The 26484-nt window shown below is 39.8% G+C and overlaps 1 protein-coding gene across 3 annotated transcripts in view; it reads left to right on the plus strand.

Annotated features, from left to right (window-relative positions):
* The window catches only part of ARHGAP29 (Rho GTPase activating protein 29), an 81134-nt gene that overhangs the window by 49363 nt on the left and 5287 nt on the right, over nt 1–26484 (plus strand). For 2 of the 3 annotated variants that reach the window (XM_039484802.1, XM_039484803.1), the window contains 17 exons: nt 8500–8596; nt 8935–9007; nt 11196–11262; nt 11769–11906; nt 12193–12257; nt 12862–12972; nt 13073–13153; nt 13464–13652; nt 13985–14122; nt 15842–16032; nt 19226–19389; nt 20069–20197; nt 20381–20479; nt 21809–21972; nt 22271–22459; nt 22654–22791; nt 25274–25506. In XM_039484802.1, coding sequence (XP_039340736.1) covers nt 8500–8596; nt 8935–9007; nt 11196–11262; nt 11769–11906; nt 12193–12257; nt 12862–12972; nt 13073–13153; nt 13464–13652; nt 13985–14122; nt 15842–16032; nt 19226–19389; nt 20069–20197; nt 20381–20479; nt 21809–21972; nt 22271–22459; nt 22654–22791; nt 25274–25506 — 2266 coding nt within the window. The remainder of the gene's footprint in view (nt 1–8499; nt 8597–8934; nt 9008–11195; nt 11263–11768; nt 11907–12192; nt 12258–12861; nt 12973–13072; nt 13154–13463; nt 13653–13984; nt 14123–15841; nt 16033–19225; nt 19390–20068; nt 20198–20380; nt 20480–21808; nt 21973–22270; nt 22460–22653; nt 22792–25273; nt 25507–26484) is intronic. The other variant, XM_039484804.1, reaches the window with a different exon arrangement.

The following is a 26484-nucleotide window of genomic DNA, read 5'->3' on the forward strand; positions in this document are numbered from 1 at the left end:
TTTGCTGAATGCAAAGTCCCTTTGTCGTGCTCAGCTCTTTTGAGCCACTTTGCCAGATTGCTGGAGGGCTGAGGGACCTTCTTGAGACTGCCTTTCCCACCAGTGTTCCAGGATCCACTTTCTGCAACTCCATTGTGAAGGGGAAGGAATCTGCCCTGTGGAAAAATTTCCTAGAAGTTAAAAGCATGAAAGTTATAGACTTTTACAGAAAGTACTTTGAACCCATAGGTTATCTCTCTTTATTATTTGCTTTCTGTGGGTTAGGAATCACACTGCAGTACACTCTAGCACAGATATAATTCTCTGTTATGCTCTGTGGAATGGCTCAAAACCACCTGCACCACTTACTGTTAAATTCTGTAGGAGTTTTCCACAAGAGTGGTATTAAGGTGGGTACTTATCCTGGGGCAGCTGGCATATCACTCCTCATGCCCTCCCCAGAGGCCAAGTGCAGAACTACAGTTATCACTGCCTCAGTTTCCCCAATGAGACATGTATGTAGCGAAGTGTGCCCCTTCAGTCTAATATCAGAGGGGTAGCCGTGTTAGTCTGGTTCTGTAGAAGCAGCAAAGAATCCTGTGGCACCTTATAGACTAACAGAAGTTTTGCAGCATGAGCTTTCGTGGGTGAATACCCACTTCTTCGGATGCTTGGAGTGGATCCGAAGAAGTGGGTATTCACCCACGAAAGCTCATGCTGCAAAACTTCTGTTAGTCTATAAGGTGCCACAGGATTCTTTGCTGCTCCTTCAGTCTAATTTATTCATCCAAAGGCCAATCAGACATGCAAGCAAGCCTTCACCCCAGCATCCTTAGTGGGGGGCAGAGTTAATCTTAATCTTAGTCCCATCTAAATCCACTCATCTCCCCCATTTAGGCTCCTTACCATTAAGGTGCTCTCAACCCAGCCCCCCTCCCTCTCTCCCTCCCTAGAGGGACTCTTATGATCACCAGGGGAAAGATTCCTTCTCAGGACTCTCTGAGCTCAAACTGCTGCAGCTGTTCTCCAGAGTGGCATGTAGTTCCTCTGTGACATGGACTACCTGCTGCTGTTTAGTAAAGTCCTTCTCCTTAGGCACGTGGCACTCTTAGTGTGCTCCCCTTTCAGAACCTCTCCGGTTTAGGAGTAGTTACCTAGGTCCCCCTTACTGGTGAGCTCCCTAACTAGCTTCCCTGAGACTTCCTTTTCTGCTGGAGTTTCCTTCCTGTCTTCTGGAACTCTGTCTGAAGCCTCATCATTCTTTATTGGACCTTGTGGGTGTTCCTTAGCTAATTAATTGCTGCCCAGCCAAGTAGGCAATTAACTACTTGCAGGTGGATCTGGGTTGGCTTGCTCTCCTTAGCAGAGCCTATCACAGGTAGACTGGGAGCCTGGCCCCCTCAGGAGCCAGCTATTCTGTGACAGGCATGTCTACAACATGTATGCTTTGTGTGCAGCATGTGCTTTGTGCCAGCTGTTGAAGCAGAAGGTGATTTTAGAGGAAGTAGGCACCTATCTTAATCTGAGCTCTCAACCACAGGAGTCTTTGCACAGCCTGTTCAGTGGTCATGAAGTAGATGGACGCTCCACTCCCACATCCCAACTTCTTAATTCCTTGCTGTGTCTCCCCACCAGTCTCAACTCCATGGTTGCTCTAATCTAAACTAGTTTGGGCAGTTGAGGACGAGAGTTCTAAAACTGCTGGCTCAGACATCCAGCAGGCTGTCCCATGGTCAGAAAAGCAGAGTAGGGCAGGCCAAATGTCTGTATCAGCTTCTCTTGACATTGCAACTGCAGGAGTGGATCCTTTCACTTGTTGGGGGAGGCTGCCTCTTGAGCCACTTTCCCAAACAGACTGCAGAGGACCAGACACCTGAGAAGTGCCTTCAGTGCTGAAGCCCTGAAATTAAGCCTCTGATCAAACAATGCAATGCATAGAACTGTTCAAATATTTCCAATTTGCCCCCCCATTGAGATAAGTGGACAACTTGCAAACATGTCCTCTCTCTCCCCCTAGTTAGTCTGATGCAAACAAGTTATAAATTTGGAGCCAAATTCACTGCACTGACTGCTGTGGAGATGTGCATCCTTATCCACAAGTGAATTTGAACCTTAGTTCTTCATACCAGCTTAAAAAAACAAAACAAAACATCTTATTGCAAAGTTCTGGTGAGAGTTTCATTTGTAGCTGATGTCTAGAAAGGCATGGATTGCAGCTGTTGAACAGCCAATGTATGTTTGCTTATACACATGGCAAAGAGGTACAGTGAATTGTTAAGGACTGGGGGGTTATTGGTAGAATTCGAAAGATAAAGTCAGCCCTAAAATGGTGGTAGAGAACTGTTCACAATTGAATAATTTAAGATTTAATCGCAAAAGAATAAGCTCTAGCAGCAACTTCTGCTCTTTTTAAACAGGACACTTTGTCTCAGTTAAATCATGTTAATAATAGAAATATGTCAGCATCTCAACTAATTAAATATATGAATATGGAAGTTCAGTTTACTTTTAGTTAAGCGTTTTTTCCTATGTCGGTCAATATACCAAGATTAAAAACTGCCACGATTAACTGTGATATAAGATTAGACCTTCCATTAGCTACATTGTGTTTTTGCCCTAAGGACCTCTAGTAAATGATATTGCAACACTGTTCCATACACATTTGTCCTTAAACATTTATGAAAAAATGTATATTTCTCAAATGCATTTAGTTATTCATCTCAAGGCAGATGTACAGCGTGCAGTGAGCATGTGTTGTGTTAAGAAACAAAGTGAAAAGAGCTCAAATAAGCCAGAACTCATGCATCCATCCTAAATCAAAAGCTTAGGAAAAAATTGTTTTCTATCAGCTGCTAAAAGTAACAAACTGGCATGGGAAACAGCTATGTTGTGAAATGCCATCATGATAACATAAGCATGATATATCTCTCTGTAGACATATACTGTTGACAATTGTCAGCTGGTCACAATTAATCCTAGTGTTCCCTAATTAACATGTACTAAGGCAGGTGCAGACAAGTCCTCTTTTAGATCAGCTAGGAAGCAAATTCCCGTGTTGAGAGCACTCTCAGAAAATGCCAAGTCCTAGCGCTGAATCTACAAACTGTTGGCTTGAAAATCTCATACAGTTACCACTCCTGCTCAGAAGTAAATAGGAAGCTGGTGCCAGATGATTAGGTCTAAAAGGCTCCTAATGGCTATTACAGTAACTCCTCACTTAACATTGTAGTTATGTTCCTGAAAAATGTGACTTTAAGCGAAACGATGTTAAGCGAATCCAATTTCTCATAAGAATTAATGTAAATGAGGGGGTTAGGTTCCAGGGAAAAAAATTTCACCAGACAAGACTATATTTATATTTATATATATACACACACAGTATAAGTTTTAAACAAACAGTTTAATACTGGTACACAGTGATGATGATTGTGAAGCTTGGCTGAGGTGGAGAAGTCAGAGGGTGGGATATTTCCCTTACTGCTAAATGATGAACTAGCAGTTGGCTGAGCCCTCAAGGGTTAACTCTCTCACTCTACAAGGCAGTGGTAATGGAGGGAAATATGGCATTTCCCGTTTAAGTACACTGCCTTGTTAATTAGATCAGTTTGCTGAGACCGCAGCTGCTGCAAGCTCCCTCTGTCCTGAGCCCTGGTGTGTCCCCCGTGCTCTATGGAAGATGAGGTAAGCAGAGTGCAGGAGCAGGGGGGAGGGGGACACCCTGACATTAGCCCCTCTCTTCCTTCCCTCCTTCCCCCCCACCCCCGCATAGCAAGCAGTAGTCTTGGGGAGCAGCTCCAAGGCAGAGAGCAGGAGCAGCACATGGCAGTGGTGGGAGGGACAGCTGCAATTGCTAGCCTGCTGGGCAGCTGCTGCACAGGGAATGTAGGGGAGCTGGGAGCTGATAGGGGGGCTGCTGGTCCTCCCTGGTTCCAAGCCCCCACCAGCTAGCTGCAACAGGCTGCTTTTCCTGCAAGCAGTAGACAAAGCAGGAGCTGCCAAACGACGTTAGAAGGGAGCATTACACAACTTTAAACGAGCATGTTCCCTAATTGATTAACAACGAAACAACGTTAACCGGGACGACTTTAAGTGAGGAGTTACTGTACTACCAAGCAGACCAACAACCACATTGCACATGCACTATTAGCTATAGCAGGGATGGGCAAACTACGGCTTGGGGGCCACATCCAGCTCTTCAGACTTTTTAATCTGGCCCTCGAGCTCCCGCCAGGGAGCAGGGTTGTGGGCTTGCCCCGCTCCATGTGTGCCGTGGCTCCGGGAAGCAGCAGCATGTCCCACTTCCAGCTCCTATGTGTAGGGGCAGCCAGGGGGCTCTGCATACTGCCAAAGCGCCACCCCCGCCAATGGAGAGCTGCAGGGATGGTGCCTGCAGACAGGGCAGCACGCAGAGACACCTGGCTGTGCCTCCATGTAGGAGCCAGAGGGGAGACATGCCACTGCTTCTGGGAGCTGCTTGAGGTAAGCGCTGCCCAGATCCTGCCCCTGACCCCCTCCTGCGCCCCAACCCCCTGCCCCTGCCCTGATCCCCCTCGGTCCCAGCCCAGAGCACTCTCCTGCACCCCCAACCCTCATCCCCAGAGCCTGCACCCCCAGCCGGAGTCCTCACCCCCTCCTGCACCCCAACCCACAATTTCGTGAGCCTTCATGGCCCACCACAGAATTTCCATACCCAGATGTGGCCCTTCAGCCAAAAAGTTTGCCCACCCCTGAGTTATAGCTTCCGAGTGGTCTTCCAACCCTCCTGAGGTCCCTTTCAACCCTGATATTCTATGATTCAATGATTCAAGGGTAGCCAAAGGTAGAATGCATAGTGTTGTTGCATCTCTTCTGCTTTAATGTATAACTTGATTGCATTTTTTTCACTGACTTCAAGAAAGTATGCTTGCTTAAAACCCTACTCTGCAAATTTATAAATTGTAGCCATTTTACTACCTATGAAAGGAATGGTGACTATAAGCTAGTATTTGGAATTCATGGCGTTTTGATGTTTGTTTTGTCAATAAAGTCCTACATTCGGAGAAGCGATTAAACTGAAAGTTCATTGAACAGAAGAACTACAACTACAAGGCTTCAAGTAATTGGAAAAAAAAATTTTGTTTTAGAAGGCTATTTAAAGACCTTGGAATACAAAAGCCAGTGTGCCCCCCCGAGTCATCCAGTTAAGGAGATAAAACAAAATTGTTTGAACTTGTCGTATAGATAATAAGTAACTGAATCATTTGGCAAGAGAGGGAGGTTAGGACTGTAGACATCTTGTTGAGAAAAAGGAGTAGTGTTAGATCTGTTCAACTGGGTATGGTAGAATTATCCTTTGAAGAGAAGAATATCACACACAAGGTTTGTCAGTCTAGCTATACCAGGAAACCCTCCTAGCATGGACACAGACTGGCAAAAGGACGGTTGCTGGTATAACTGTGTCTGCTTTAAGGGTCTTGCCAGCTGTAGCTGTATCGGCAAAAAATCACAACCTAACTGACATAGCTATACTCGCAAAACTTTTAAGTGGAGACCATAGTTTGACTATCTCCTCATTCAAAAGAGCAGATTCAAAGTCTCTTGGCTATAGAGAAGCATGGGTAACTATCTCCAGGAATATCTCTGGAATTCTTATTTCTAAAAATATTCATAATCATAGTGTTCTAAACAGTCTGTTTTGTGTTAGGCATTTTATTTGGATTAAGCTTCTGGTTTCTTTGACTTTGAAGATACAAACTCTGAAATCTGTTTTACAATGTCCTGATATTGTTAGTCAAGCTGACTGTCAGTACATATCCCTTTTGTTCCTTTAAGAATACAGCTCACCTTTAATATATTACACATATTGCTTTTCAGGCACTAGATGGCAGGTATGTTATCTTTACAGTGTGACTACAAAAAATTAACATTTTCCCTTGCAAATACTATTAAGTTACATGCTCACTTTGAAACTTGCACCACTATAGATAGATGCCATTTCCAGACAGGGAAATATTACTACAGTCCATTGTTGTCAGTAGCTATTGTGTGCAGTCAGGATGTCCTGGGGAAGAGTGTGCATGTTTAAAGTAGATGTTAAGTACATCAGGAATGCACTAGTAAGAGACATGAAGAAAGCTGTCTATATCCAACTTTATTGGTAGGATTTTTTGGGAATCTTATTAGATGAGAGGTGGGAGTACTGAAACTTCTTTTGTCATATACTTTTTGTTACCCTGCTTAATGTGATGGAATCTGAAAGGGAAAGTTTTCTCTATCACTGAAAATGAAGGCCTAACAAGACAAGCATAAGTCTTCCTGGAACAGGAAAGCTGATTCTTAGTGCAGACAGCCTTTCTTTAGTGTGAGGTTGCATGTTAAATGTTTCACTAGTACAGTGAGAGAAGCACTGCTTCTCTGAAGATATTTTGGTTAAGGATTTATTAAATATTTTCATGGTAAGTCCTTTGTATTTGTATTTGTGTTTCAAATAGGCAGGATTTTGTGCTTGCATTTTAATGTTTTTTTCCAATCATGGATGGCTGGTAATTCATAAATCCTTGAGTTAAATGTTGTTGCTTAATGATTAAGTTTGGAAGACTTTATTTATAGACTTCGATTATTTCTGGAAAGTTGAGGGTTTTCAAAACGTTTTCTTCTGTTGATTTTTACAAATCCACTGAAAACTTGTAATCTAACGTTTACTCTGTGGAACTTCATAGCGTGTATTTCTTTTTCTTCAGAAGTACCAGAGGCATTATTTTCATGTTAATCACACAATATAAAATGGGAAGGGAGAGAAAAACCTTGATCTTAACAGGGAATAATGACTGCAGTAGTAACTGCTGATATTTTTGTCATGTGACTACTATTAAACTATTGTTGCCATTTCAGTACAGTATGTTCTTCATATGCCAAAGAATTGTTATACAGCACAGGACTGTTTAATGTCAGGCTAGCATGCTATAAAACCACTTTCAAAAAATATGTTGGCAAATCAGTTGACATGCTGAGTACATGCAAGGAAGGAGGAATGAATTTGTGTTAATTTGCTAGTGAAAACGTTTCCTTTCACAAAGGAAGTCTGAGAATATCTGATTTACTTACTGTATTTTCTTTGTTTTGGTGACCCATTAGGGCTTAAGCATCTGGCAGGAAGCCTTGATATAGTTTAGACTGAAGCCTTAAAAAGCATAAGCTTATTAGGAAAATTCTGTACAATGAATAAACTTTTCACTTAATGTTGGAGTTACTGATTCTAGAAATAGATACAGTGAGTTTATTTCCATATTTCATTTTTTGTATGTTTGAAGCGCTACAAATACAAATAGGTTGAATTATTTGTGTTGGGTTAATATTGTCATGAATGTTGCAAAGTGTGTGTGTGTGTGTGTGTGTAAACTTTATGGCATCTGGGTAAACCAGAATTTCACATTGTCCAACTAAGCTTTCAGGAATAGATATTAATCTAAATTCCATTGGCTCGGGCAAGTCACTGAGATTGTCTACCCGAGGTCCACCTCGGGTTCAGGGCAGAGTATTTTGGAGAGAACCAGAAAGAAAACTACTCTTTGCCTCCTTGCTGAGGGTTTAATTTGGGAGTAGGATAGAAAAATCCTGCTTTTCCCACTCGTGTCTCTGCCACCACTTGCTTTTGATTACGCCTGTTCACTCCTACCCCCGAGGTATTGACACAAGCTACCAAAATAAATAATTTTTCCCTTCTCATTATTGTTTGTATTACAGTAGCACCTTGAGGCTCTAGTCAGGGTCAGTTGCTCTAATACTACAGTGTTAAATACTAAGATAGTGTGAAGAGTGACCTTATCCTTTTCCTATTTTGAAATCACATGTGATGGTGGTAGAGAGATTCTTTCTCTATTCTCCACTGCCCCCAACTTGCACAGTGGAACAGAACAACTGTTACTAAGCTGGGTCTCCAGATTGCAGGACTAATGAAGGTTTCTGCCAAGGAAACAACCTATGGTATTTCCCTGGACATCTCATCTAGATACAGGATTTCTGTTTTCAGATATGAAATAGGAATATATTTGTATGGTTTTGTTTTGGTAAACTGTTTTTGGACTTCCTTGACCAGCCTGGAAGATAGAGCAGCAGTTTCCTATATCAATATTTAAATCATTTATGAGGTGTGTGTTGCCACTGCCTTGTAGGTGACTGAATCACTCCTGTGAGTGGCCATCCTTCCTCCTTTGCTCGACTTCCTCTCTCCTCCCCCTTCCCCAAACAGCTTCCACACAGACTTTAACTGAGAATAGGGAAATGTAGGGAATTGAGTGATGGTAACCTTATTCCCAGTTGGGAAGTTTTCTGGGTTATTGTGCTTATCTGTTTGCCCTGAACCTGAGTTACATTTATTAGTTTGCTCCAAATGTTCTATAAACAATTCTAGAAATATACTTTCATGAAGTTTAGGGTTACCTTTCTCTATAGATGTTTTCCACAAGATTGTTGTGTGAATTTTCCTGTATGATTTGTAAAAATGAACAATTTTTCTTATTTGGATTCTGTTTGTTTCCTAAGCTGTGAACTTCAAAGAAGTGAATGAAGAAAACAAGAGAGAACTCTTCAGTGAAATATTTTCGTCTATTGACACATTGGCATTCACCTTTGGAAACGTGTAAGTGGTCTAGGTTGGAATTTAAAGGGAATAATACTGAACAGAATTAATGTAGACTAATAGTAAATATTCATTTTGTCTTCTAGATAAAGTTTGGTTGAGACATGAACTTAAGTAAACCACACCTTGAGCAGTCTTAGGATTTTGTTGCTCTTGTAGATAGATTGAATATGCTAAAAGAAAATAGATTTTTTTGAACATACTGTTTTGCAGAGCTTTTAAAAAATAGATAGATGGATTCTTTAATATGCACCTAACTTTCTGTTTGGAAGGACTTGTAGAAATTCTGTTCAGAAGTAACAAACAAATGAAACAGTTTTTTTCTGTTTTTGTGGCAGTGTTTCAGACTTCCTTATGGGAGATGTAGACAATGGTTCTTCACTGGGACTTCCTGTATCTCGTAGAAGTCGGGTAGGCTGAACGCATTCGTTTGGGAGTATGAAATCATATTTGTAAAGGAAATTTTCATAGTCTTTTCTCTTATTTTGAATATCCCTGTTTCTGGATGAATTTGTTTATGATTTTCTGAAAGATAAAACCAGTTAAAATGTAAATGCCATTTTATAGTGTCATTAAGTCTTCCCTGTATAAAATATTTTCATGTTTTTAATACCAGTGATGTTTCACTTTTGCCAGTCTTGTTTAGATTTTCATGTTTAAAATAAGTTTATCCAGCAGAGCAATTACATTGCTTGATTCCAGTAAAGTGTTAATTTTTTTTTTAAAGTTTGTTCTGGTTGTTAAAAGTAAGCATTTTGGACCTAGAAACAGAGCCCAAGTTTAATTATCCATGAATAAATATATAAAATATAGTACATTATCAGTGCTGTGCAGGCTGGAAAAAAAACAAACTTGGTAAGCCATGCCCGGTGTATATTGTATGCAAGAAAATGTAGTTAAGAATCAGTGTCTATGATGATCCAGACTGTTAGAGTATCAAGAACGAAAGCTGAAATTCAAGCCCAGATCTTGGAGTGCATGATTTTAAGCGCTGTTTCTGCTACTAGAAAACATCTTTAAGATATAGTTCTGTAGCATTGTTATGGTCAAGTCTTGCTATGTTAAGTTTTCTTGCCTGTACTGTTAAACATTTTTTTTAAACTTTTAGAGATCTATGGTCATAGCAAGGCTAATACACTGTTCTCCATGGCCTTGTCTACACTAGGTTAAGTGGGGTTGGTTGGTTTGTTTAATTTCAGAAGCCCTCATGTGGACAGGCTTCCAGCAACTGGAACAGTTTTCAGCATTATGCAGTTTAGACTTGTTCCTAACAGAGTTAGCTGAGACAGCCAGTGGGCCGTCTACATAAAGGGGCTCCCAAAGTTAACACTTGTTCATCTGCAACAGTGGGGAAAACTTTTCAAAAATGTTGCTAGTGTTTAATCAGGGACTTAGAGAAGTGTGTGTTAATTCTGGGTTCAGAAGTAATTATTACTTATTTTTCTGTCCAAGCAGGCAAGGAAAGTACTTTTATGACATACTTTGGCCTTGGCAGTTTTACACAAATTTGCTTAACCGTGGTTTTTTGGAAGTGCATAGGGCATCCTAAAGAGTAAATCATGAGTGTTATGTAGCTAAATGATTAGAAGAATGAGAAAATATGAAGTTGGGGTGAAAAGACAGTAAAACCAAACAATAATGGAAGTTCAAAGGAACTGATGAAGAAATTCTGAAATAATTTAGAAAGCAGAGCCTTAAAACTAACTGGCAAACAAGCCCCCTTGGAATCTTAGGAAATCCATGAAGAAGTTTCAGTGGTTTCTGCTTGGCAGCTGAATGGACAGTCCGTGGTAGTGTAAGTTAGTGTATTCCTGTCTGCAAAGCTGTTAACGAAACTAGTGCTACCAAAACCTGAACCACGAAGTTACCAAAACAGAAACAGGCTATGATGATAATTTTAATCTCCATTTGAAAAGTTAGAAAAATCAGGAAGAAAAATTGCCTAAACAAGTAAACATATTTGATAGATAAATTGATAGATAAGGCTCACTGAAATCATTTGCTTCGTCAGTGGATCAGATCATAGCAGTAAGGGCGTCTGTAATGAAACTAGTGGATGAAAAATGTGGAAATTACTTGAAAGTTTTTACTAAAGGACTTGTAAGAGAAAAAGGGAGAATGGAATGGAGAAGTTGCAGGATAAGAGTAAATCTGTGGGAAGTTTATATGCTTAGCCTTAATGTACATAATGAATTCTGGTGAGCGGGTGGGGGAAAAGTTTATCGTAGTTCTATCCCTTTCCTGATTCTTGTCCAGAACTCCACTGCTTTGCTGAAAGGTGTGTGTGTGTCTGTGTCTGTGTCTGTGTGGGGGTAGGGTAGGATATGTGGATTCAGTAAATGTCAACTGCTTTGTTAAACAATTAGACTACTGCTCAAAAGTATTTAAAAGACAAGTAAAAATTCCTTGGCATTTAAACTGTCTCAGGAGCTTAGAAGTTCTTAAGCATAAATAGTTAGCAGCCTAGCTCTGTCTCTTGCTATGTCAGTGGTAAATTATGAAAAATTAAAGACAGGTAGCTCCTCTTGTTTTGTTAGTATGCTTTCGGTCCTTGGTTTGACTATTCTGCTCTAACACACTTTATTTTATTACATGCAAGTCTTTTGAAAACCTTTCCGTGGAGTCTGTGGGATCACTACATGAACGGGAAGATGTTCAAGATACAGGTAGATGTTTTTACATTAATGAGCATCTTTCTTTACTTTATTTGTACATTCTGTCTTGCATATGTTCATAACTGTGAAAATATTCTCTAAATAAACTAGATACATCAGGGTTTTTTAAATCAGGCATATTAAGATTAAGACTAAAAATGAATTCAGAAATCTAAATTTTGAGAGAGAATCCATATTTGTGCTTATTAACTTTTTGGAGAAAATAGACTAGCACTGAGCTACATTTACGGTATGTGTAATTGAGACTAGTGTTTTTGGTTATCTTTTTTTTTTTTTTAAAGAAAGTTATCCTGACCATACAACTAGGCAAGATAAAATACCATGACCCTTTAATTTGTTCTAAAACCCCTGTCAGTCCTATTTAGAGTCAACTAGCATTAAAGAACTACTCTAGATCAGAGCTGCTTTAGTGTTCACAGTTGGCTGATACTGGCTTTGCTGTCGGTGTGTGGTCATGTCTAAAATTCACTTCTTTGCATTTGACATTTTATTTTCAGGACATCTTCGGGCTGAAGAGGTCGATAGCATGCTCCTAAGAAATGACAGCGGAATTGAATCAGCTCTGTCTTATGCTAAAGCTTGGTCAAAATATGCCAAGGATGTAGTCATATGGATAGAAAAAAAACTTAGCCTGGGTGAGTGGCTCTTTCTGGCATCTAATCAGCTTTGTCACGGTGGAATTAAATCTGTTGTCAGGCTTGTGCTGCGGACTGTCAATAATCTGATTTCTAAATTAGGAGCTGTTCCACTGAAGTGAATAGGATTGTTACCCATTTCCTGTAATTGAAAGATTGTAACAAAATGAAGATGGTGTGTGTGTCCTTTTTTGTTAAAATAAGAATGCAAACCAAGTTTCATGTTTGATGCAATTGCTGTTACTGTTAACATTTATTGTGTGAAATCCAATTTTTTCCCCCACAGAAGTGGAATGTGCTAAAAACTTAGCAAAAATGGCTGAAACTGCAAAAGCTATTGTTGGACCCCAGGTGAGTGTTCAGTTAATTCTATTTTTTTAAACTTCTCTTATGTTTAAAGAAATAAATAAAAAACAAATGGGATATTTAGGCTGGTATCCAATTTAAAAATTAAAATAACTTCCTTGCTCTCGGAAGTCCCAGTTCTGGGTACTGAATAGTTAATTTTTGTATAAGTGAATACAAAGGAGATTACATGGTAAATTATCAGCTCAACCCTTCTGAATCTCATTTGAATCTGTGTGGAAATTTTGATGACTGAACATATCTATTGGAAGTATAGAGTGGTCTTTATGTAATTAACTTCAGTAAAAGTTCCTTACATTCCTTAAAAAAGCTACCTTGCATCATGCTTCTATTTTGTGTGCTATTTTTCAGTGTGCTTAGTAACCACAAAACTTAGACTTGTAGGAACTTTCTCTTTTTAAGTATTCTCTTAATGGAAGTGAAATTGTTAGAGAAAATTATAACAATAACCTTCACGTTACAGCTTTAATTCTGGGTTTCACACATGCAAAAACCTGAGGATCTAGTTAAATTCTACTAGGATCTGGAATGACTACATCCTCCTCTTCTACCCTGCAATGTTACTAGTTTCTTTTGTGTTTAATCCTAGGATTACATGCCATTCCAATCTATATTCATAAACGCTTTTCAAAATGATATTGAGAACAGTCAGCTTTGGCAAAAAACAGCAGCTGCTCTCCAGACTAACAAATTTGTGCAGGTAAAATTTTATTTCTCACGTAATTGTTACAATGCATAGCAGCATACTTTCTAACAAAACATGACTTTATTATTTAGCTTATAAACTTTTTCTTATCTAGCCTCTTGTAGGAAGAAAAAATGAGTTGGATAAACAAAGGAAAGATATCAAGGAACTTTGGCAGCGAGAACAGAAGAAAATGGTTGGTATTTCTGTGTACTGAACACTGAGTGTCCAATGTTTTCAAAAGTTGCTCAATATGCAGGCCAGAACTTACAAACTTGAGTGCCTAAAGTTAGACATCTAAACCCATATTAAGCCACCTACAGCTTTCGTTGGCTGCAGTTCGTAACCTATTGGGTTATGCTGTAGGGTGCAGGCTCCTCAGATGTTGCTTGTAGTCAGTACTGTAAAATGGAGGCATTTACATAGCAGCCTCTTTTCCAGTAGCATAATTGCATTGTTTGATGCAAAGAGATTCATTCTTTGCTTTTGCACTGTATATTGTATAGCAAGAACTGGAAGCTACTCTAAGAAAAGCAAAGCTACTGTACCTGCAACGTCAAGAGGAGTATGAAAAGGCAAAATCTTCCACCATTCGAGCTGAGGAAGAACATCTGAGCACAAGCAGCAGTCTTGTGAAAGATGTCAGCAAACAGTTGGAGAAAAAGCGAAAGCTAGAAGAGGAGGCTCTTCAGAAAGTAAGAGCTCTATTTGCTTATTCCAAAAGTGTTTTTTTGCAATGACAGTGTTCTCGGGTTTTACTTGTGCTTGGACAATGAGGGGTAAGTAAGCCAACGTTTTGCTTATAATTTACCATAATCCATGCTTTTTTAGATACTGTTGGTGTTTTTTTAATAGGAACCCTCAATTACAAGCTTGCTGATCCATTTTTTTTTCCTTAGCTTATTTCTGGTACCAAATCTCTGTGGTCCATAAGTTACCTCCCCCTCCCCCTCCTTTTATTTATATTTATATTTATATTTATTTATATATATAGATATAAATAAATAAAAATCTTTTTTTTTTTTAGGCTGAAGAGGCCTGTGAACACTACAAGGCCAGCATGGCAGAAGTTGAAGAAAAGCGAAATGATCTGGAAAGCTTCAAGAGTGATACCTTAACACAGCTTCGGGAACTTGTTTTTCAGTGTGATCTTACTCTTAAAGCTGTAAGGAGACCCTTTTAAAAACTATTTCTGAACTCAAAAAGAAAGTCAGACTTCAGAAAATAACGTTTAAACAGCTGTTTATGGGAGTGCGGTGTTGATACATTTACCTAAAGGGGTAACAGAGTAAAAGAAAACCAGCTTATGGTGCTGACTACTTAAAAATAATATCTTTTTCTCATGCTAGTGGCATCCTATTGAAAAGAATAGAAAGGTCCCTTAAGATATTTTCTTCATAAACTGTTGCCTTGCAAGAATTTTGAACGTAGATAGGATTTTTGTAAACGTCTTTATGAACCCCACTGATCATTGCAGAGAGCCTTTGCCCTGTGTTTACTTTGTGCCTGTTGCTCATGAGTACAGCTTTTGTTCAAATTATGTTGGTTTTGTTTGAAGGTTAGAAAAGACATTTCCTTGTGTAAAGTTACTAGCTTTCATTCTGTACTCTTGAACAAGTACAGTTCTGAACCCATTAACATTGATGTGCTTGAAGCTGCCATGAACTCAGTTTTGATTGGCTACAGTATATGAAATTCAATAGGCCTGCATAAGCAAAAAGGTTGTTGTATTTAGAAATGCTGCTTCCATAAGGCTCGAAGCTGTCATGTTAGTATAATCAGTCAGGTATTAGTTTGAGGAAGGATGAAGGAGGGAGAGAAGCTAAGCCCATTGCTTTGTTCTTTTAGATGACTAATCTACTATGCAGACTAACTCACTACTTTTAAACTTTGTTAGAAAAGACCAAATACAGAGGAGGAGGAGATGATATTTCAGTTCACAATGAGGACAACAGCTTTGCTACATAATATTTATATACTTACTCATAGGGCCCATATCTGTTCACATTGTTAAACTCAGCTGTATGGGGTTCCCTCCTTGCTAGTGCAAAGCAGCAATGGTGGTGGAGCATTGAGAAGCCATCTCCTCTGGAGGAGAGTGGAAGTGCAGCAGTGATTACCGAAACCCCGAGGCTGCAGTAGCAGCCATGAGGGGTGGCTCTGCTCCTATTTCCTGGCCTGTGAGGAGAGGATTCCTTCTTTGATCCCTCTGCAGACCTCCTCAGCCAATATCCTTTTAAATTAGTCTGCATCCTGGGGATAAATCTTGTCATCTGTTACCTTAAAATATAGGATATAGGCCAGCCTGGGTTTGGAACTCCAGATCTTTCACCCTGATAGAGGATTTTGTGCTGTTGATGGGAGGAACAGAAATCTCTGCTGGTCACACCAATCCAGATGGAGAGACACTGGTGCTATGTTCACCAGCTGGAGATGGGATAGATGTATGGGGAAAGCAGTTTGTGACATTGAGGATAAAGAGGGTACAACTAGTGCTTGGAAATCTGTGGAACATAAGAATGGCCATACTGGGTCAGAGCAACAGTCTGTCTATCCCAGTACCCTGTCTTTCAACAGTGACCAGTGCCAGATACTTCAGAAGGAATGAACAGAACAGGGCAATTATCAAATGATCCTCACCTGTCGTCCAGTCCCAGCTTCTGGCAGTCTGAGGTTTAGGGACACTCAGAGCACAGGGTTCTCTCTCTGACTAGTCCAGTATTAGAAAATATTTATGATGATAGAGTTGGCTAGCTTGTTTGAGTCCTCAATAAAGTGGGTTAATGAATTTTTTTCCCCAACAAAGGTTAACTTAGGGGTGGATTACGTATAAACTGTCTTGTAAATGTTTTAAAATGCCCCCAACTTCTTTATTTCATAACAGGCAACAGTTAACCTGTTCCAAATGCAGCATGCCCAGGTTGTATCTCTTCCAGTTAACTGTCAGACCCTCTGTGAGAACGCCAAGCTCTATGACCCAGGACAGCAGTATTTGGAGTTTGTGAAAAGTTTGCCAAAAGAAGACATTCCCATTGAATCAGGTTCTTTTGAAATTCAGAGTTCCGAGGTTGATGGGTGAGAGCTAATATTAATGACACTTGTTTACTTGAAATTAAATGTGAGGAAAATGTTTACAGAAGGATGCATCTAGCAGTGAAACAAAATTCATACAGGAGTAAAATAGAACTTGCCATTTTACCATGAGTTGTGACTTATGCCCTTTTGAATTATGCAGTAACCACGTTAAATTAGATATCAAAGCTATAACTAAAATCCCCACCACAGTGTTGTATTTTCCCCTTAATTTATACTAGGGCTAAATAGAACATAGATAAATTGTTTTGATTCAATCACTAGAATCAGTTTGCTAATGTCTAGGTATAGCTATTTGGTAATATGAAAGATCTTGATCTTGAACTGTGTGTGTAGTTTGTAAGACATGCTGTAACAGGAGTGAACGTGAATTTAGTGAAGCAACTTTGGAAGGTGGGAGAGAAGGCATGAGAAATACATGGGTTGTGCAGCTTTTGCTGCCACCACATCCTCATGGTTGTATATTGTCTTAAGTTTTTAAGCGTTTTGTTGCATGGAGTGTTTCAGGTGTACAGTAGATTCTGCTTATTAGCAACCTCTCGGTTCCCAGCAAAAAGTTGCCATTATCTGGAAATAGCTACTAAGCAGAAGGCAGGTTTGCAGGGCTGCAGCCAGGGAAGGAAGCAGTGGGTCGTGCCTTCTATGGCTGCAGTCCTGCAGACCTGCTTGGTATGTCCCAGCACTTCTTTCCACGGCTGCAGCCCTGCAAATCTGCCTGCAGGGTTGCAGCCAAGGAAGTATGGGGATGTGCAGAATCCGGGCCCCCAGGGCAGGACGCAGTTTGGAGAGTGCAGGGAGAGGTAGTGTGCACCTCCGCCGGTTGTGGGGAGGGATAGTTCGGTGGTCTGAGCATTGGCCTGCTAAGCCCAGGGTTGAGAGTTCAGTCCTTGAGGGGGCCATTTAGGGATCTGGGGCAAAAATCTGTCTGGGGATTGGTCCTGCTTTGAGCAGCGGATTGGACTAGACCTCCTGAGGTCCCTTCAATCTGATATTCTATGATTCTATGGCCCTCAGTGCCCTGACATCCAGGCTGCAGTCCCTCTCTCTGTTGCTGCCCTGCCTGCAGTCTCCCATTTGAGCACACAGTGCCAAGACTCTGGCTGGGGTTCCCACATTGGGGAGGGATGCAGGTGCCCCAGTCTATTAGCTCCTGTGTGGCCGATGGGTCCCCAATTGCAGGCAGGTTTGCTGCACCCAGGGGAGAAAGTGCTGGGATGTGCTGGACCAAAGCCACTGGTGCCCAGGGTAGGGCGCAGCCTAGAGAGTGCAAGGGGAGGTTCTATTCAGCCCCAGCACTTCCTTCACTCCCTGCAGCCCCACAAACCTGCCTGTGGCTGTGGCCTTTCTTTTCCTCCCCCCCTTCCAAAAAAAAAAAGTTGTTAGGAAGTGACATGACTGTTGCCAATATCCAAATCCCATTAATAATTAAAGTCAATGAGACGGGATTGGTTCCTGACAAAATGTTGCTATTAAATTAAAGTTGTTAATATCGGCATCACTAATAAATGGAATGTACTGTGGGTTTGTCCAGCCCCTAGCATAGTAGTGTCCTGATCTGGTGAATCCTAGATGTTACTGTAATACAAATTGTTAATAATGACAAGCTTTTATTGGCATGAGTTGCCTTAATCACAACTGTATTAGAACACTTACCCCAAACAAGTACCATTTTCTGGGTACCATGGGAACTTTTACTGTTTCACCTCAAATTCTGGTTATGTATATTGCGATGCTGGAAAGACTGCAAAACAGCATCTCAGCTGAGCACATCAATAGGCTAAATGCCTTTCAGTCTTTTAAACTCAATGTAAAATTGTCATTGTGGCACTTTACAATTTAAGAGCAAAAATAGCCGTTCAGATTTCTGTTTTCACAATTCTACATGAAAGTGTTGTCATTTTGTTTCAAAAGGGAGCTAAATACAGAAAGTTAGTGCTTGAGTCAGACTTGCACCAGCCCAAGCCAGGAAATTCAAAGTTAAGGCTGAGATTCTTAGTACTTGTCGGTAAATGTCTTGCCTTTCATTAATTTAGACCCATACTCCTGAATTTTCAGAGTTAAAGGGCTTTAGCTATGCAACTACCAAAAAATCAGTAGGAATGGCATTCCAAAACCATTGCATATCCCTCAAAATATTTACCTCCTCGAGTTTGTGTGTTTCATAGCTGATTCTTTTTCCGCACCATGCTACTCTTTTTTTCACATGGCATTGTGATTCCCCATGCACTTGAAATGGTCACTTTTAATTATTCTTTAGAATTGTATTTACCTAAGACACTCTGTTGTAACTGCTCTCTTGTAAAGAAGACTTCAAAACAATTCCCTTTTCCTGGGTAGAGGAGAGCTGATTAAGCACAGGCTTTCCTCAGGCTATAGTTGGCCAATAAGCCATTTTGTCCCTAGCATGTTTCAGCATTTTAGACTAATTGGATTGTTAACTGCTTTCCTTCCTTGCATCTTGAGAGCTGACTTACCAGAGACTAAAAGCTTTCTGCAGCACTGTGAAGTCTTTTATGTACGCCTAAAAATATATTAAATAGTGTAACTATTCTGAGCCTTATTAAAGTCTATATGCTATAGATGCATAATCATGTTCAAGCCAATGGCACAAAGATTAAAAATCTTAAATTTAGATTAATTTTAAGTAGCAAATAGCTATGTATTATGGGAGAAATGATATTTAGGCCTTGTCTGCACAGCTTTTAGCGACGTGGCTGTACTGTGCTCCTGCCAACAAAGTGTTGTGCACACCAGCGCTTTTAGAGACAAAGCCTTAGAGGGGAGTACAGGACTGGAAGGCAGGAACTGCTGAGGTTTAATCTGAGATCTACCACTGAATTCCTCTAGTCTTGGACAAGTCTGTTAACTTTTGCTGTAACTTCACAATCTGCAAAATAGGGGTCATAAGCCCCTTATGGAGACATTTCAAAGATTGATTGTATGAGGAGTACTACTGGTACATGAATACCAAGAGCCAAATTCTGCTCTGTTACATAAGTGGGACTCCCCTGATGTAACTGGCAAGCAATATTTGGCCCTAAATATTTGCCATGATACACTCTGAGATTGCCATTGATGTGAACAGTACAAATATTAAGCATTTTAATGCCTTGGGAGCTTTTAATTGCATACTGTATTCAGGCCCCTTTCCAATGAGTGGCTTTTTTCTTCAAAGGGCTTTTAGTAAACAACCAACAAACAGTGCCCATGCATCACATGGAAACTTATCCCAGTGTTCAGGAGACTTTCCCACCCAGTCTTTAGAAGATGGAAGCCCATCTTATCGTCGTTTCCAAAAAATTGGGGAGAAGAGGTCTTCCAGCAGCACAGATATCCAAGGTAGGTTTTTCATATTTCATTATACTTTCATTTCTAAATAGAAAGGTCATCTTAAGCAGGTGTGACTATGATGTGTCCCATTGCCATTAATTGGATGTACCATATGATGGGTAATAGATACCAGCATTTTTTAAGAAGAGCTTTAAGTAGCTTAGGCCCACAAAATAGCATTTGTTTAACAACAACAAAAAAAGCTGTATTTTAAATAAAGCTTTATTTGCATCCTAAACACCGTATGTGTGCTAGTGCATATAAACCAGTTGTAGTACTGACTAGCTGAGCAATCTAGTTTCATTGCCAAAAACAGTGAAATGCAAGTCACAGCAAATCCTCATAATACATTTATGTATTAAAATTTTTGTTTCAATAATAGAGTAAAACAAGCAATTTTAAGATACTTTTTAATCTAACGCTTAAAGAATACCCTTTTGGTTTCAGCTGGTCACTAAAACATGACAAATGTCAAGTTTCTAAAACTGTTTTTTTATACGTACTGTAAAGCTTTTTTCAAGAATACATGCAACAACTTTATTTTCAGTGGAGACTGTTTATATAACTTGGCTTGGTTTAGCTTGCAGTAATATTCCTCTGTTTCTACAACCCTGCTTGAAGATGCCCTCAGTTAAGAAGAGCATTCACAGCCGGCTGTGTTTAAGTCTTAGTGTTTTGGTTTTTAAAGCAGTGCGAGGACCCCCGCCATTCAGATCGTGGTCAGTTGGCAACCAAAGTGGAGGAATGTGCAGTGATTCTGAAAGTGCAGGAGGAAGCAGCGAATCACGATCCATGGACTCTCCATCTGCTAGTCCAGGTACAGCTCATTCCCAGTTACACTTGGATTTGAAATCCTCTCATTGAACCTGACCCAGAGTCTCTTTGAATCTGAATTCTTCCATTGACACTTCAGTGGAAGTTAGATTGAGCCCATATTGAGAATACGCAGTTGGGCAGGTTGTATTTTCAAGAGTCTGAAAATACGTCTTCTCTTCCATAGCGGATTTTAAGAGAAGGCTTCCCCGAACACCATCTACTGGCACTATGTCATCTGCAGATGATCTTGATGAAAGGGAACCACCTTCTCCTTCAGACTGTGGTAAGGTACTATGTTTTTGAGCCCTATATTCCACTAAATTAGTGGAAGGCTTTTGTTGGTCTTGAGTGATTGTGTTTTTAGCTGCTTTGTGTAAAATCACACTGAATCCATCTGAAGTTGACATGCTCACAAAATTGTTTTATACACAGTCAAAAAGGACCACCTCGGTCATCTAGTTACTTTCTATGAAATAGTGTAGTATTGTCCTTCCTATATGTAGATTAATGTACTATCTTCATTTGAACACTTCTAATGATGGTGCTTCATTGATCACCCTTGGCTCATGTTATCTCAGCATCTGATGCCAAGGAGTTTTCAGCATTAGTGCTCTCAGCAAGAGCTACGCTGCTGGATGCCAAGTATTTGGGTCTTCTCTATATTGCCAGGTACAACACCCAGACAAGGAGAGAGAGTTATCTGCAAGATCCAAATGTTTAGGATGTTAACTGAGGTTTTATCCTTTAAGTCCAGTTGGCTTGGCATCATGTTTGATGCCCCCAGCTTAAATGTGAAAAACATACTGTTAGGTTGATGTGGGGAGTTTTTTGACCGTATGACAGCCTTGGAGAAACAAAACCAAATACCATTTGAGCTTCTAGATGGTTTTCTTATATTTCATAAAACCTAACTGAAAGCACAGAATTATGAGTAAGATTTTACGTTTTTGAGGCTTGTCAACATTAATTTGAATAAAAACTTAGAGTTACATTAAATAACAAGTCACAAGAATTACCAGTGATGGCACAAATTTTCTAGAACTCTAAAATACTCTCTCTGGGGTCATAGGAGTGAAATAGAATTATTTAGAGGTTTCTGTGTATTTTGATATTCTCTTTTGTGTCTGTATATATAATTTGAATAGATTTGTGGCAGTGAAGAAGCATTAGTCAACGGATGTCTAGAGTATTTTAACCATTATAGGCCAAATTCTGTAAAGGCAGCTTCCATTTTTGTATGTACAATTATTTGGGCACATATGATGGAACTTGCACAGCTAGCTGACTGAATTATAGGGGGTAATCAGTTAGAAATCTAAATGCCATCATTTTAAACCCATAGTTAATCATGGGCACAAAAGTGGACTCTGAGACCATTTATTAATATGATTGATTAAAGTTTATATTAGGGCTGATTATTCAACTATTAATTTCTATGTATTGTATTATGCAGGTTATATAATATAGTATTGCTTTCACAGGTTTGGTGTCATAGTAATTTCCTGAAAGGTGATTACTGGTTATGGAGTAATGTAACTTAATCTGTATCCTCATAATATATGTTCGACCAGTTATTTTGGAAATTATCATAACAGCAAAATTTTGTTTCAAGGTTTAAATGATTTAACGTCTGAAATTGCCAGTTCACCGGGACCTTTTAGAAACACTCTTCTGTCCAAGGCAGCTCAAACACACAAGCTGCGAAAGTTGAGGGCTCCATCTAAATGCAGAGAATGTGACAGCCTAGTGGTATTCCATGGAGCAGAATGCGAGGAGGTAAGAGGTTGGAAACACTGCGGTATATTGTACAGCTTCTGATTGTTGGCGTTCATGTGAAGATGAATGGGAAGTTTAACACTCGTATTCTGTTGGTAGCAATAATCTACAAATTCTCAGACAACGTTGTGACCTTTTAGCATTAACATGTAGCCAAAGAGCAAGGCACTACAGAACTGTAAATTTGCCCTCTAGACAACATATGGGATAATATAAACAAACAATATGAAACATTAGTGCTGTCCAATTATGTTGAGGTATGTGACGTTATTTTTCTTATGTATCTTATTTCTTTTAGTGCTCACTCACTTGCCACAAGAAATGTTTAGAGACTTTAGCTATTCAGTGTGGGCACAAAAAACTTCATGGAAGACTTCATTTGTTTGGGGTGGAATTTGCTCAAGCTGCTAAAAATGTCCCTGGTGGCATCCCTTTCATCATCAAAAAATGTACCTCTGAAATTGAAAGCAGAGCCCTGAATGTAAAGGTACAGCTTAACTCATCATTATAAAATTTAAATACTAACAATCCAGTCTAAAAATAGTTTAAACTGATAATACTGTATTGTCACATTCAAATCTGTGTTTCACAGTTGCGGTTAGAGCAAAAAACATTTTCTTTGTTTCGTTTTTTGATTGTTTTTTCTCTCCTCCCACCCTTGCCCCCCACCCCACATTTCAGGGTATCTATCGTGTGAATGGAGCCAAATCAAGAGTTGAAAAGCTTTGTCAAGCTTTTGAAAATGGAAAGGACTTGGTGGAACTGTCAGAGCTCTATGCACATGACATCAGTAACGTCCTTAAATTATACCTTCGTCAGGTCTGTACTCTGACCGCTCTAGAGTCCAGATGGCAAAGCAAAGCTATTGTTATAGCAAACCTCTTCTTCCGTGAGAGTGGAGAAAAATACTTTTCAGTAGCCCTGTAATTGTTGAAGAAAATTGTTGAATAGAATATCCTGTATTTTCAGTCTGCAAATTGGATTTCATGGTGCTAGGCAATCGCAATAATGAAACTATCATTAGAATTGATACTATATTGTGCTTTTCCACCCAAGGCAGAATACATAAGTATTGATGCCATTTGCGGAAGTCTTTTTTTTCCCCCCCCCTCCGGTAGCCACTTTCTAGTGAGGTTCAGTTTTAAAATTAATTTGGGGGCATGATGCACCTTTTTGACATTCATGAAAGTTCATGTGAAAGCACAATCCAGCCCTTTAAGTGGTAGCCACATTTATTAAAGGTCTGACCAAAAAATTGGGATTAAACGCCTATAAATGAGTGTCATGTTCCATAAAATGGTCAATACAGCATGATTAGACCATTTTCTTTGGGGAAGAATTCCATCTTAAAGCTTTAAAGGTGACTTGGGAACACAAGTCCCAATGGCTTCCAATGGGATTTGTGCTCATTGAGTTTCTTAGGTGCTTTTGAAAATGCCACTTTAGTCTTTTACTGCTACTTTAACAGATTAGTCAAAATCTCTGTGCATTAAAATTAGGATTTCTTGTGGCACTATAGGAAGACTGAATTTTAATTACAACACTTCAAAAGAAAATCTGAATAAGTAACATGACTACCTGCTGTCTTATTACTTCCCATGTGTCTAATCCTTTCAGTGCAGTTCTAGCTAGGCCTGGCTGTTAAGAATGATTCTTATGTGCTGAAAACACACGCACACAAGTGCTGGAAACCTGTAATTAAGACACTTTCAAGGTCTAGGAAAACATTTTTACCTTGAAGTGCATTCTTTGTGGCGTTAAAGTTAATTTCAGTACAATTAGGCTGTAAAATCTGACTGGCTATGGATTTCTGGGGGATTATTACATGCCTGAGGTGTATTGTGAGGCAGAGTGACGTTAGCCACCCAAGAAGTACAGTAATCCCCCAGAAGTGCTATATTTTGTGAGGCCAGTTGAAATAATGGGTTAATGTTCCAACCTTTCATATCTGGAGACTTTGCTTCAAATCTGTTTGGGGTCACAGGTAAAACTAGTTTGCCTTCTCAGCTTGGTCCTTGGCAAATGGTGTATCCTACCAATGAACCACCTCACAGTTACAGTGTTTATTCAGGAGATGGACGAGGTATCAGTGTTAGTTTTTTAGATGCAGTGATAAAATTGTGAGAGGAAGCCTGTCCAAATTTTAAATGAGGATAGGTGGCAGAAGGAAGAGTAGTACATTCTTAAAGGTACCGATGGTAGTTGAGACTTCCAATACCTCCCATGTTAGTGAGAGTTCAAAGAAAGTGCTATAACATTGTTTAGAGACCCCGAGTTAAATTCTGTTGTTAACACTGCTGGTGATTAAAACTGATTTTTAAAAGATCTGTTCAATTTTGCTATTTTGTGTTATCTGAGTGTGAGCAATGAAAATAGTCCAAGTCACTTAATCTTTTTTATGCTGCTGTCCTTTTGAGACTCTCTTCAGATTCTCATGAACTACTGCAATGCACAGCAAGGGAATATTTAATTGGAGAACATTTTCATTGGAATTTTGAAAAGAACAAAAACAATAGAAATGTTAGAAAGCTATGTTAAAATTGTTTTTGTAACAATTATGGACCAAATTTAGCAGCAATATTTAATATAATATAACACAACATATACTACTTCAGTGCCTTTGATTCTGTCATGCTAATGCTGTGTCTCAGGGTATGTCTTCACTACCCGCCGTATCGGCGGGTAGCAATCGATTTCTCGGGGATCGATATATCGCGTCTCATCTAGACGCGATATATCGATCCCCGAACGCGCTCATGTCGACTCCGTAACTCCACCAACGCGAACGGCGGTAGCGGAGTCGACATGGGGAGCCGCGGACATCGATCCCGCGCCATGAGGATGGTAAGTAATTCGATATAAGATACTTCGACTTCAGCTACGTTATTCATGTAGCTGAAGTTGCGTATCTTATATCAATTTTCCCCCATAGTGTAGACCTGCCCATAGTGTTTATATACACACATTGTGTGTGTGTCTGCACGCATGTGCAATATTACAATAATATGCTACTCCATAACAGTCACCGTTGATGTAATATGTGCCTCTTTACCATGAACATTCATTATTTGAGGCTGTTATTTACTAGCACAATGCCATGGTATTTTGAGAGGAATGTTTGTTTTTTAATCCAGGCCTCTCTTTGCTAAGTTGTGGTGTGAATTTTAAGAGCAATGATTAAAAATCTCTTCCAGGAAAGGAAAGGCTCTAGACTAGACAGCAGTTGGTAGTAGACAGGAAGGAAATAGACGAGGTAAAATGTAGACATGAATATATTTCTAACATATTCTTATTCCCTTAGCTCCCAGAACCTTTGATTTTGTTTCGGCTTTACAACGAATTCATTGGACTTGCGAAAGAGAGTCAGAATGTTAATGAGGAACTGGACATGAAACAGACTAGCCCCAGATCAAAGAAAAGACAGTCAGTTTGTATTGAACTGAACAGAATAATCATCAAAATGAAAGATCTCCTCAAACAGCTGCCTATACCAAACTATAACACTCTTCAATACCTTATAGGACATCTTCATAGGTGAGAGACGGACCTTAAAGGTAACCTGCAAATGTTGTTTTGAAAAATAAGCAGTGTTATATACTGCAGGCTAAGAAAAAAAAATTAAGGTAATGTGTCCACAGTTTTGGATATCTGTCCTGAGTATTGCAGAGTTTCATTTGTAAATGTAGATCCATTCATTTTCAAAATTAGTTTGTGTTCCTTAAGGATAAACCACTGCTCTGACCTGAATCTAGACTTTCGGGATGTATTGCCTGAAAATGAGAACCAGCCTCCTGATTATTTTTTTTCCTCCCAAATAGAAATTGTACCCCATGCTGCACCTCAAACAGAAGGTTTATGTATGTAGCCGTTTGCTGTTGCCAGAGAAGAAATTTTGGCAAAGTGACTGGCAAAAAAGATAGATCTTCCATTTCTTCTGAATTGCTAGTGTTTCTCTGGAAAGAGGCAGGTCTGCATTTGGATGGGCCAGTCAGTCATTACATTCAGGCACTTCAGAGGCAGGTTGGTGTCTTGACCAGCAGGCAAGACATACATTTATATTTTGTTTGAGACCAGCATTTGGTTGTCCCATCCCTGTTGTCAGATGACAATGGGTTTTTTCTTTTCCTAACCTGATATGCTGAAAGCTGCTTCCTTACCAATACTGCTGTTTGGGCATTCAACATATCAGGAACACTAAACCTACGCATCTTCATTTTTTGGTTCCCTGGAGCTATGACCAACCACCTCCTGTTCTGTCATTCTACACGGTTCTGCAAGGTCCTAGCTACCACAGAATCCAGCTAGAGCATGGAGGTGAACTGTGGGGAGCGTGGAGGAGAAGAAAGGAGAGTCAGGTTAACATCAAGTGATGATGCAGAGTTGCAAAATTTATATAATTTTAAACGACTAGGAGCCACTTTGCATCCTGTAAGCCTTAGAGCAGCTGGAGATGGTCAGTGGAGAATTCTCTCTGTGCAGGGAAACACTTTGCCTGTATATAGCAGTTGGAGG

The sequence above is a fragment of the Mauremys reevesii genome, linkage group 8, assembly GCF_016161935.1.
Source record: "Mauremys reevesii isolate NIE-2019 linkage group 8, ASM1616193v1, whole genome shotgun sequence".
In the NCBI taxonomy this organism is placed as follows: Eukaryota; Metazoa; Chordata; order Testudines; family Geoemydidae; genus Mauremys; species Mauremys reevesii.